The 13,444-nt window shown below is 36.0% G+C and overlaps 1 protein-coding gene across 1 annotated transcript; it reads right to left on the minus strand.

Annotated features, from left to right (window-relative positions):
• Positions 1-4,532: 4,532 nt before the first annotated feature.
• Positions 4,533-12,644, minus strand: LOC106311183 (AP-2 complex subunit alpha-2-like). The gene is made up of 27 exons (XM_013748408.1): positions 12,321-12,644; positions 11,602-11,733; positions 11,143-11,268; positions 10,900-10,962; positions 10,725-10,822; positions 10,445-10,652; positions 10,201-10,272; positions 10,030-10,122; positions 9,528-9,629; positions 9,315-9,412; positions 8,642-8,723; positions 8,459-8,547; positions 8,211-8,316; positions 8,058-8,123; positions 7,748-7,854; positions 7,554-7,658; positions 7,342-7,462; positions 7,073-7,237; positions 6,728-6,964; positions 6,308-6,388; positions 5,981-6,145; positions 5,805-5,891; positions 5,585-5,710; positions 5,427-5,507; positions 5,263-5,334; positions 5,098-5,177; positions 4,533-4,995 (listed from the first exon to the last, which is right to left on the minus strand). Exons 1-27 carry the CDS (start codon positions 12,444-12,446, stop codon positions 4,839-4,841), a joined length of 3,045 nt encoding a protein of 1,014 aa, XP_013603862.1. The 5' UTR covers positions 12,447-12,644; the 3' UTR covers positions 4,533-4,838.
• Between the last annotated feature and the right edge of the window lie 800 nt (positions 12,645-13,444).

The raw sequence follows: 13,444 nt of genomic DNA on the forward strand, positions 1-13,444 counted from the left end.
TTTGTTGCTTGATCGGGAACGCCTTGATCGTCGGACGCGAGCTGTCTGATGCTGTCGCGAACGAGGAAGAGGTCGCGTGCTGGAGCTGCTCTCGGGTCGTGAACGTCTGAGCTAGGATCAGGAACGCCTTGGGCTAAAGCTGATCGGGGACGCGAGCTGGAACAAATGCGGGAACAAGAGACGCGATCGGGGTTTAGGGTTCGTCGGATCGCCGGCTAGGGTTAGGGTTTTAGGGTTTTTCAATTTGGGTATTAGCTTAGGGATTTAAAGTTTCGTGCTGATAACGTGTTATAAAAGTAATGGAAAATTCTATCTTTATTCATAACATAGAGGTTCCTTATATAGGAGATTACACCGTCATAGATAAATGGAAAGATTACAAATCATAATCTCTTGGTTATGAGCCATCCACAATCTGGTTCATAACACAACATACAATAGAACCTCTATAAATTAATAATGTTGAGACTTTAAAATTTTATTAATTTATAGAAATATTAATTTACAAAAGTTTTCTTATTTAGTTTTTTTTTATTTTAAGATATATTTATTCTAAGATAATAAAAACATTTGATTTTAGTGTATAGACATTGATTGTTATTTTTTGAAATTAAATGTGATTTTTGATATAATATTAATAAATCTTATTAAAAATATACTAAGTGTTAAGAAATTATAAAGATAATTTCATTGTGAATTTAAAACAAACAATATAATAATAGGTACTTACTTGTATAAAATATGTATACATATAAATTATTAATTTATAATTTTAATGGGACCATATATTTACATAGAATTTTCTAAAAAAATATTATCTTATTATTTTATCGATTTGTGTGAAATTTTGAACCGGTCCAAGTTGGGACCTGCAAAATTTATTAATTTATAGAAATTATTAATTTATCGAGTATTAATTTATAGAGGTTCTACTGTAGTTGTCCCTATGGTATAAAACCATATTTGTCCATTTATTCTCCCTTTTACCCTTTCAATTTCTGAAATTTAATGAAATAAATAGTTTTATGAATCCAAGAAAATATTAAAAATATAAACAATTAATAAAACACCTATATACACAAACACATATTTTTTTTTTGGTTAAAAAACCTGATAAATAAAATTTTAAAATTACGTTCCGCTAAAAGTAGAATTCGTCTTCTACGGAAAATGTGTTAGTAGAAAACGAATTCCAGAATAAACAAGTCCATCTACTTTTTTTTAGAAAAGACAATCTAAAAATGATTAAAATTCTAAATATGGAGAATGCGAATTCTACTAATTGCAAAGATCACTACTTTTTTTTTGAATGCAGTTTCTACTTTTATGAAGTATTCTAAAATTCCGGGTATGCGAAATCTAAACTTAACACGAACGTCTACAAAAAGTAGAAATTGTATTCATAATTTTTTGTCATGGTTCTACACAGTGTAAAAGGTGCCTTCTACGGATAAAAAACCAGTTTTCCGAAAATTAGGAAGTTTCATATAAGAAAATATTCTAAAAATATTCTAATTTCCTAAAACGTGTCCCGGTCGATTTTCTTTATCAAAATATCAATAAAAAAAAATGATTTTGGCTTTTCTTCTTCATCAATCTATGATTTCTCCATATTTTGTCTTGTGATTTCCAAAAACTCTTGTTCTATGATGCATATCTATACAATATGTGGTGTTTGAGAATTTAGTGTAAGCACATGATGGTTTTTTCTGGCTGATGATAAAGGGGTAGGCTACTGTTATTGGAATCAAGTTCTACCTTAGAGGATTTTAAAAGAATAGTTTTGGAGGATTTTAGAAACTAAATGCAATTAGGTTACGGGATATTTTTGATCTGGGTCGTGTGTTCTTTTTTTTAAATTGTTTTTACATTTTTTTTCCTTTCTAAAACATTATGGGATTACCTTATTTTTTTTTATCTTTTTCCATCAAACTTTTTCAAAATAGTTTTAATTTATGTTTAGTTTGATTAAGGAAATGTTAGTTTTGGGATTATGAAAAATATTATACTATAGGGACAACTTAGTGATGGTTTTATACCATAGGGACAACTATGTTGTTTTTTTGTTCTGTTTAGGCAATTTTCTCAAAAAAGAATCAAGTGAAATAACTAACAAGCAAACATGGCAAAAGGAGCAAAACCACATTATGTAAACTATATTTTACAAGCTAGTAACACAACAACATTCATTATGAAAAATATTATACTATAGGGATAACTTAGTGATAGTTTTATACCATAGAGACAAGAGACAACTATGTTGTTTTTTCGTTCTGTTTTGGCAATTTTCTCAAAAAAGAATCAAACATGGCAAAAGGTGCAAAACCACATTATGTAAACGATATTTTACAAGCTAGTAACACAACAACATTCATTTTCCGTCTGCAAATAACAAGCATTCATAAACAACAGTCTGCAAGCATATAAGTACATAAAAGAGCAAAACCACATTATGCAAACGATATTTTAGAGGCCTCAGAATAAACTTTTAAGTAGGTTTCTAAGTCTGTAGAGTAAAACCATAAACACTTCAACGTCTTGCTGTTCTTCTGGCTTTAAAGAACTTCTCTCTGATAGAGATCAACTCCTTTGTAGCTTCACTCGCTCAGAGGTGTCAACTGGGCGGGCTGACCATGAACTAGCCCAGTCCAATTCATTTTGGGCGGGCTATGAACGTACCCAATTAATAAATGGTCCAACTGGACAAAAGACCAATTGATACATGGTACAATTGGGCGAAGACCAAATAGACAATGGGTGTCCATGGGCTTACTAAAACATAATTTCATGAGTTTAACAAAAGAAAACATAGCTTTACAATTTAACCCGAAAAAACAGTTTTATCGTTAAAATAAAAAATTAACGATTTTGATGGAAAACGTAATTTCACTATTTTGACGGAAAAATGTATTTAATAAATTTGGCGGGAAAATGCAATTTCTCGGTTTTGGCGAGAAACATAATTTCTCGGTTTTAGCGGGAAAACGCAATTTCTCGGTTTTGGGGGAAAAACACAATTTCTCGGATTTTGGCGGGAAAACACAATTTCTCGGATTTTGAGGGGGGGGGGGAAACATAGTTTCTCGGTTTTTGGCGGGAAAACGCAATTTCTCGGTTTTGGCAAGAAAACACAATTTTTCGGTTTTGGCAGGAAAACACAATTTCTCGGATTTGGCGGGAAAATGCAATTTCTCGGTTTTGGCGGGAAAACGCAATTTCTCGATTTTGGCGGGAAAATGCAATTTCTCTGTTTTAGCGGAAAAACGCAATTTCTCGGTTTTGGCGGAAAAACACTATTTCTCGGTTTTGGTGGAAAAATGAAATTTTTCGATTTTGAGAGGAAAACATAGTTTTACAGTTTTGACAAGAAAAACATACTTTTATTATTTTGGAAAGTAAATATAATTTCAAAATTTTGGAAATAAAATCTAAACTAATAATTATAAATATTATTGAGTGTCCATGGGCATGCTCATTTGGACATGATCTCTACTGGTTTTTGACATTTGTTTAGACCATTATCTAATATGACCATCCGTTACTGCTCAAAACTGAAATGGTCCAACTGGTCATGCCCAATCAGACCATGAACGGACCATTTGACAGCTCTAAACTCGCTTCTATCCGGTTCGTCCGTGATTCTTGACAGCACTTAAATCCCACCTCCAAAATCTGTGACCTGCACACAGCAATAGGGAAACCGACTCTGAGACCATTGTGAAAAATCGATTTGTCTGCAATATCAAACACTCTCTCTGGTAACGCAGATTTGATGTAGCCGTGGAGCGTAAAGTATCCACCAAATAACTCATCAGTTGGTCGTTTTCCGGTGAACATTTCCAAAAGCAGAACTCCAAAACTATACACATCCCCATGTATTAATGGTTGTCCTCCCACTCCATAACATAGAGAATTGAAGCTACGATCAGCAGAAAAAAAAAAGCTATACCTATATTACTGACCCCAAATCACTATTTTTTTTTACAGGAAATGAATTCTTTATGGCTTATTTGAAAAAATAATGAGGAAAATAATGAATATGAACAAACTAAAAAGAATGAAAAAGAATAATTACTACTTTTCTTCCTACTTATTCTTATAAAGAATACTATAGTTTTTTAAAATGAAAATAATACCCGAGAATTATATGTAATCAATATTCCTAGTAGATGATGTAAATATTTAAGAAATGAATAGAAATTCATTGTTCTCATTAATTCCATAAGTCACCGGTTAGAGCCAAGAGTATAATGAAAACTCATAGATCTTGGGTGTAAATCACTCATATTATTTGCTGAGAACCGATTCATTAGAGAACCGGTTTATGTGGTGTGAGTGAATCAGAATGTGCGGCTTGAGCTTGCAATGACAAATTGTTGATGTTTTCAAGCTAACAAAACGGCTAGGAGTTCTCAAAGCTCAAGAAATATCGCTTCTAAACATTTACCACCGCAAAGATACAAAGACCTCTAAAAGCAACGTTATAAATTGAATATTATAATTATAATAACCCCACAAGCTCTACATGTATATATGCAATTTGGTATCGAATTCAAGAATTGAAGAAAGGAGGAACATAACAAAGCCTAAGTAAAGATCACTGAGAAAAGATAAAAGAGGATACACACCCAAAAGACCTCGCAATACAAAATGTGTGCATAAAGAATGCAAAATTACAGACCAAACTCACAAATAGACGGACACAGGCATTTGGATCAAAACTAAGCTCACTCTTACTCTGCCTCTGCAAGCCCTCTCACATCTTCAGATTTTACTCTTGCATATCAACGATGATCTTCACATCGTGCCACTGTAAGCGTTTGTCTTACCAGGTTGAATCAAAGTAAGCCCGCTAACATAGCTCCTGGATCATTAGCATCCACCGCTGGGCTAGGCGGTTGAGCTAAAGGTGCAGCTGGTACTGGCACCGCTGGAACCAGAGCTCGAGAGCCCATCGGGATGGCGATTAATTGTTCTTTAATGAATTCTTTCAACCTGTATAGACGAAGGTAAAATCAGCCAATCATGGAATGGAAGAGTTGTGTTTATCATGAAGTTTAGGGTTAATTGTGTTAGCGGAAGAGACGATTATCATACTCAAATGTAAGGGTTGAATCTCCCGACGCTACAGTCAACCGCAGTTGGGTCCTGTCCGCTGGGTCTGTTTCAATCCTTGCCTGCGATTGAAGAAAAATACGAACACGTTGAGATGGAGAAAGAAACACCCAGGTTGGAACTTCGGAGAAAATTACTAAATCTCACCAAACAGAGCATGGGTCTTGTGTTTTCTGAGTAGAAGGTTGTGCTTGCCACTAGATTATTAGGGTTGGGATCCTACATCAGACCACGTAATTATATTATATTAAGGTCAGCATATGATCACCCCGAAACTTTTAGATAGATATTATATTAAAGGAGATACTTACAAGCCCGGGGCATATCGTCACCCGGAAACTGTTGAATAGATTTTCCATTTCCGGAAGAGAAAGAGGTCTTACACCTCTAACCTGCGGGAAATTGCAGTTTCATTTAATGACGCAAACGAGACATTAGTAGCGTATGAATTTCATTCAGGAATACATACAACTTCTTGAAGTTTCAATGGTGGTCCTGAAAGTGATCTCCATTGTGGGAAGAACTCTTCAGATGTCAACTGTAGAGGTTGAAGAAACTTATTCAAGACTGCTGGGAGGCGTAATTTGGCACTGACCTATAAGAGAGACGAGAAGTCAGAGAGAGGCGAACAAGAAACCCTGTCTGTAAACAAGCTATCATATCGTCTTATCCAATGATTCAGTAACTACCATGCTTGTACCAAACTTGTAGGAGAAATCCAAAACCGCAACATCCCTGCTAGGACGGATGTTCATCACTTCGAGTGGACATTGTACCTAAGACCATAAGAAACAGGTAACATAAAAATTGATAGAAAAATATTAGGAGCAGTTTAACCTATATATATGTGTATATATATAAGTACCTGTGCTCGAGGAGGAATGGTATCAGGTACAAGAGACAGTTCCAGTTTTAAATGAGCAGGGGGTAGTATTAGAGCTTGAACAGACGTAAGTGGAGAAGTAACTTTATTTCCCAAGAAGAGGACAAGTCTTCCATGGTGTCCTCGCCATTCAGCTTTCACACCAATCTGAGAGAGTACCAACATTTTTTAGAATGTTAGATCATTTTTTAAAATAGAGTATTGTGATCTTCACCGTTCAAAGTAGACCACAAAAAGTAAAAGTTCGCCATATGTGAAACAGATAACCAAATACAAAGAGAAAGGAGTTGACAAAAGAAAAAATCAAACCTGAATATAAGGATCCTCATATAAGACACCGCTATCTTTCAAACATAAAGCATTGAATCTCTCGGTGATATTTCCAATCGGCTGTTTAAGAAAAGAAAAACAAATAAGAAAACAATAACAAGGATCTAAATGGAGAGTATGATTGCAAAAAACAATTAGATGTACATAAAAGGTAAATGGATACTATGTTAGATATGACAAGTCAGTTATGTGCCCGCTCTTCAGAATGTAGGATAATAACCTATCAGTTAATGCTGAACTGAGATTAAAACGTAAGTCACTTACAAGGAAAATGACTGATACAGAAAATGACTGACTTTAGAAAGTCGAAACAATTAACTAAAGTTGTTTAGAAATAGCAGTTCATCAATGTTTATCCCCTACAATGCCAAAGAGAGTAAAGGAAAGAGCTAAACATACCTCAACCTTGTTTGCTTGGTCACCAATAGGTACGATGGCTGTGCCATCAACTTCATCTGGAATTCCGTCCTCCTCTCTGTAAACACGTTGGTGGCTCCCCATGTCTACCGGCGGAGCCTCTATTGCCAGAGAATCGACCATCTCGCCAACGAGATCTGCTGATGGAATTTGTGACTGTGCTTTACTCAAATCGCCATTTGGCTGAGATTGAGTCTGGGATGCTGACTCGTGGTCTAGCTACATACACAACAAAGATAAAGGGACCGTCAGAAGACATGTGGTGAATCAACATAAGGCGCATGAAAATGTCTCCTTTATTTGGACCCAATTGGAGGAAATACCCACTTTGATTCCACTTATGCTTGGAACCTTCAAAGGCGGGGGTGTCCCATTAACAGGCTGTGGGTCAGCCAAAACCAAAGCATTTGAAGGTAGCTGTTGCGCTCTAAGCTTGATCGCACTCTGGTCTGCAGTATCTTCAACATCTTCCACCTTTTTTATCAATGAGGACTATGGAAAGACGAAAATTTTCAACATCACATCATCCATTATTGAAAGCCTAAAAAAAAATTACCAGATAAGCTGTTTAAACACCAGGAAACAAAACAACAAACCTGGCGCTCAGGAAATTTTGGCATCTCGGCCAATACATCCATCAAGGCAGCCCCTTTTTTACTCAATTCAAAATATTCAACTGCTCGCTGTTGTATCTCCACATCAATACTACTCTCATATCTGCCAACATAAAACTTTAATAAGAAAAAGTAGAGCATATAACATGACAACCAGAACTCCTGGGATGAATAACAAGGTTCAGAACTCTCACTTCTTAAATACATTCCAAATCTGCTTTTGCAATTCTATATCTGGAGGTTGAGCGTGCATAAGAAGCTTTGCATATGTCGAGAGAAGAAGAGGAATGGTTGGACTCCTGAGAAAAGACAACGGTGGCTAAGGTACAGCAAATAAAAATTACCCAAAGGAAAGAAAAAACACCATGCTTCGTTTAAGTTTGCTTACGATACAGTGGGAAGCTTCTCATGTAAAATGCCAAAGAGCTCTCTTGCACTACATCCAGGTCGTCTAGCAAGAAGGTGACCATACTCCCCCAAAATATAAGCACTGACCTGAAAGATGTATTGAAATATAACTTACTCTAAACTCTGAAATTCGCATACCATTCAAATGGTAAAGAATCGTTTCAAAGTTTGAAAATGTAGAAACTGTGCGTTGCAATTTAGCTAGCATTACGAAAATGAGAATATAAGAATCACAAGTTACCACATTCTGCAATAGAAAGAGCTAATTCTAAATTTAAGGGCATACGAACCTTCACCATTGTCTCATGTATCGCAATCTTGTCCATATATTCTCTTACTTTTGATGCTGCATAAGGCTGACACATTGAAGAAATTCTAAAGCAAGTTAAGAATGCCACAAAACGAATATATAAAACAGATTTCTTGTAACAAATCTTCATTACCTGCAGGTCTTCATTATTTGTAACAAATTGCACCACACGAAACCAAATGTCATCACTAACAAAATCTCCCGCGTTATCAATCAACTGAAGGATCACATCTACATACCTGATCAACATCACAGGAATCATGTTCCGTAGCAAAAGATTGATCAGATTTTATCGTGTTGAGAATCATAACGATTGGTTAATGCATCATAATGTTATTGTGTGCATCTCAAAGTGATCTACATATTAGATTGAATCCTTACCAAGATAGATCAGGAGCAAATTTCTCAGCGAGAATAGCAGCTTTAAGTGATAACTCCTCACGCATGGAAAACTCAGCAGTGCTAAGATACTGCAATATATTTTTTCGTATTGAACTTCTATTAAACATCTCACGCAAAAAGAAAACCATAGGTAAAGGAAATATCAATCTTAACAAAAATTACCTGTAACAGCTCTTCGACTATACCCTTTGCATTTGACACATCACACATTCCATAAAGCAGATCAAGAGCTCGCCTCCGAATACTGCAGGAAAGCAATCCTGGTCAGCAGCATACAAAAATATGAAACAAACATGGGAAAAGTATTGAATCAAATGACAAGGAAGTAGGATATCTCTCTCTCTTTATAGATATATATACAAGTACATATATAATTATTAAAACTCTTTACAAATTTACAACTATAAATTGCGGAAGACAGTTTCAATTGCGAACGTAAGTTTAAAGTTTGGTATTCACTCAATATGGTCACAATGATGATTTATATCATACAAAGTGTACTGTCTAATAGTTCTTATACTACTCAATAAGAATTGCTAACATAAATAAATATACCAATAACTATTTAACACAGGATACCAGGAGTATATGTCAAGAAGATATTGCTTTACTGAAGATTATAGGGAAACAAATTCACAATTTAGTTTTAAGTTGCATATCTACAACCCAAATCGAATCGAATTGAATTTCGATTGACACTATTCCACGGAAGTTATGAACTGCAACCAGTGTTCGTGATTGAATTAGCTAAACAAACTGCAAATTTGACCAACAGAGACGAGAGCCTCGGTTCACAACCATTAGCTCATATTGATATAGTGAAAATAGAATCAACCTTATATCAGGGTCCTTCAAAGAGGTGATTATCTGAGGCTGGTGCTTCTTTATGATATCCTGGGCATCTGTGATCATCAGCATTCGTGTCATATTCTCCTGCAGTGTTGCAGGAAATGCATCATTATGGCCAACTAATAGATGATCCACCACAAACAGTACACAGAGTTCTAGCTCGGCTTTACAAGCAGGAAACCAGTATATAAAAACTCACCAAGCCTAGATATCTGATATTGGGCTCACGTACAGAAATGAATTTTCCTAGGAGAGCAACACACTGTGACATCATTTCCTTCTCAGCATTGAGATGCATGACCTATAGCGGAACAACATATTAACAGGTTAAAATACTCAAAATCATATATTCATGATAAACAACTTAGTATCAAACGTTTAAGCAAAACAGTACAAAAACTTTTACGCAAAATAGCAGTGAATCGGTGAAGGATAGGGTATATTTAAAAGGAAAGCAAAAAGAAGGTAAACGGAAGATAGACAAGCAAGTAAATCATTTACCAAATATTTAAAACTAGCTATTTCCTTAATAAACAGAATCAAAAGGAAAACGTCCATGCACTAGTCAGCATTCTGTTTTGGGTTCAGATGTCTTGGCAAAAAGGAGTTGAGACATGCCAAGGAGATGGGCAAAAAGGAAAAATGCATCAATGAATTTCATGGCATAAACTTTGCGCTGATTATCTGCCTGGAAATCTTACCAAAGATAGAGCTTCAAAGAGCACAGCGTGAGACGCATTGTTCTTGTTCACATTTTTAACAACATCTGTCCCCATCAGTATCCGTTGTAGGACCTGAAATTTACATAGTAAATGTTATGAGGCTGATTTTTTTAAAATGTATATAAGCAAGTTTTTTGGAACAAATTGAACCTCGAAAAGGGATCTTCTAGTGCTGGGGTCTTCAATTGTTGGAAAATACTGAAGAGCCCTCATCGTTTTCACCTATGCTAACCAAAAGACATGTAAGTAGCCAAGATAACACTTAAAGAACCACGAATAAAAATGTACAAGCATCAATTTCAAAAACTATTTCAGCTAAAATGTGAAGTGCCCAGGGTAATGTAAGGCGGTAAAGCTAGGTAAACAAGAATCAGTAACGCGAGTTAATACAAACCTGGAGCCAAGGAGATGGGATACCATAGTATGTGTACTCCTGAGGAACATCCTGATTCCTAGCAAGGCGTTCTAATATTTTGACACATTTGGGTAGACAACTCGAGTACCCCTCATAGTCATTGGATACCAAAGATACAAGAAGACTCATCGAAGATGTCAAGACACCAAGATCACGTTCATCCAACAGTTGCGCCATACGATCTGCCCTGTAAGCATACGAAGACGAGAATATAAAAGACACATCTATAAACTGAAATAAAAGAGTATTTAATACGCACCAGCCATCAGCGTTGACGACGTCAGGATTTTTCCTGAACAACCGTAGCAGGCAAAGTGCAGCCTTTTTCCTTACAAGAGGCCTGCAACTGCTAGAAATCTATAAAGCAAAGAAGCCCATAAGTTCAACTGTTACGTACTCATATGGAAAACATGCAACATTACCAAGTCACTTACTAGTAACTTTTGAACATCAGGTGCCAACGACTCTGCAAATTCTCGTCCACCAATATTTCCAACCTACAGAGGAAATTGAGCACAGTACGGTACAAAAGCAAGCATCATTTAATGACGAAGATGGCTGAAATAATAAGCATGATGCACAAAAATATACTCAATGACCTTCTGTTGAAATACTAAACTACATATCATAAGCTGAAAGATAAGACATCAACATATAATGGATGAAAGAGGGCTTACCAAAGTCAATGCCAGGCATTGATAAGTCTCATTCCGTCCAATAATGTCGTTTCGGACTGCATTTATTGCCAACCTCAAAAAATCATGATTCTCATTGAGCAAGCACGATGTGACAATGTAACCAACCTATATCCATGGATGAAAATTTGAACTCAGACACTCAGTTAGAAAAAAAAGCATGAAAATAACAGAACTGAGAGATCAGAAACACATGGCGATTGCAGAGAGAGCAAAAGATTGTCATGATACCATTGATCACATAATATAACTGCTAATGCACGTGAAATAATATTCACAAGTGTCGCTCTTAAATTATCTAAGCTAATTCTACGATATCTGATTGACATTTTGCTTAATTACCACCTAGACAATATATTCCCTAGTCTAACAAGTAACACTACATATTTCCCTTTTCTTATCTAAAAAGCAATAGTTAATGGTATAGGCAAATGAGTATACCTGCTTTTCAGGATACTTTGGCGCAGATATAAGAGAAACCGCCTCCATATGACCAAAATCAACATCGTAACCGAGCATATGTATATAAAGCATTTTCCACACATACTTCTTCTTCTTATATGGTGTCAAGCCCTATCATACACGAAAATAGCTGGAAAATTTTAATCACGAATGCATGGTGATTCACTTCAAATCTGAACCGCAAAATGGACAAGTAAGCTGAGGGTGATATATTCATATACTTATCCAATTTGACTGATCAAAAAAAAAAAAAAAAAAAAGAACTCACAGGCCGATAGTGGACGTCGCAAAACAAAATGCTAACCCACTAATTAATGAAATAACTAGGGCATAAAAGTAAACTAATGATCTACACAAATTATCCAGAGAAGCACTTCTTCCTTGCAAGAGAAGAGAAGAAAATGAATTCATTCAAAACTTTGTTCACAGCATCCAAGACTTATATGATAAATTATCATAATTATATATAGATGTTAACATTAAAATGAATCACGGGTTCGAAACCATCCATCCCACTCACAACTCAGTTTCCAAATTAAACACTTTGGAATCTTCTTGGATCCCATATCAACTAAATGTAAACATGATGCTTCTTCACTGAGCATTCTAGAGAAGCCAAGCAAACTCTAAAACTAACTCGAAACACAGATGGATTTTAAGATTTTTATTTTCTAGGGAGAAATAAAAGAGCCCAAAACCTTGTCGTTTTTGAAGCATGTACGGATGTTACCGAGCTCCTTGTCGACGCGGAGTCGCTCGGCTTCCTTGTTCTGGCAATTTCGGATGTCGCTTATGAAGACGGAGAGACCTCTCATCCCGCTCATGGTCGAAACGTTTCCTCAGATCCACCTCGCTAAACTGGATCTATACACGACGACGGCAGCTGCAGATCGTCGGAACCCTAATCTGTAAACGGGTGAAATTGGGTTGTCGAATTTATTGGATTCAAAAGGTGGAAGATTAGGAAGGTTATTGAGAGAAAGAGAGACGACTTTCTTTCTTTTTTTTAATTTCCCTTTTGAATTTCCAGAAATCTATTTTATTATTTGAAAAGTAAATTTGTTCTTATAAATCAATTGATGGATGTCTATAACTGGTCTGGTCCATAAACCGGCCCATCTGCAGGAGAGAGAGAGGAGAGAGAGGAGAGATAGTCGGCCTATTGAGGAGAAAGAGAGGCGGCCACATACATATGTTTCATTTTCTTTGTATGATTATGATTTCCTTTATTTGTAATCTTTCCATATTATGTATTAGTAGTCTTTCCTAATCTTAGTTGGTTTAGGTTTTGAATATTTTCCTTTTTACTTATCTTGTAATCCCTATATAAAGGGAACACTTATTCATTAATGAAAGACAGAAACATTCAGCTCTAAATCTATTGTTTCACAACACGTTATCAGCACGATAGTTCCTAAACACCCTGAGCCTAAAAACTTAATTGAAAAACTCCTAAACCTAAAACCTAGCCAGCGACCTTGAACCCTAACCCTACGAACCCTAATCTGTTCTTGCAAGCATTCCAGCTCGTGTTCATCCGATCAGCCCCAGCCCTAAGGTGTTTCTGATACTAGACGAACACAGCCTCAGCTCCATCCATTCTCAGCTTGCATCCCGGACAGCGATCAGCTCGCGCGACTTCAACTCCAGCTCGTTTCAGCTCGCGTCCGTTCGAGGTTCTCTTAGTGGTCTGGTTTCTACAATCTGCAAACAAAAAGTAACCCTAATTCTAAGAACATGAGAATTGAATTTGGATTGTTTGTAAAGATTGAAACTCTAAAAACTAATCTCTAAAGATAAAACCCTAGGACAATAGATCAAA

The sequence above is a fragment of the Brassica oleracea genome, chromosome C1 (assembly GCF_000695525.1).
Source record: "Brassica oleracea var. oleracea cultivar TO1000 chromosome C1, BOL, whole genome shotgun sequence".
Taxonomy (NCBI): domain Eukaryota; kingdom Viridiplantae; phylum Streptophyta; class Magnoliopsida; order Brassicales; family Brassicaceae; genus Brassica; species Brassica oleracea.

Coding starts and splice junctions, on each gene's coding strand:
- LOC106311183 (XM_013748408.1), bottom strand. CDS start 12,446: ATGAGCGGGATGAGAGGTCTCTCCGTCTTCATAAGCGACATCCGAAAT. Junction 6,965..7,072: donor CAAGCATAAGTGGAATCAAA/GTGGGTATTTCC, acceptor TTGTGTATGTAG/CTAGACCACGAGTCAGCATC. Junction 6,389..6,727: donor ACCAAGCAAACAAGGTTGAG/GTATGTTTAGCT, acceptor TTTCTTAAACAG/CCGATTGGAAATATCACCGA.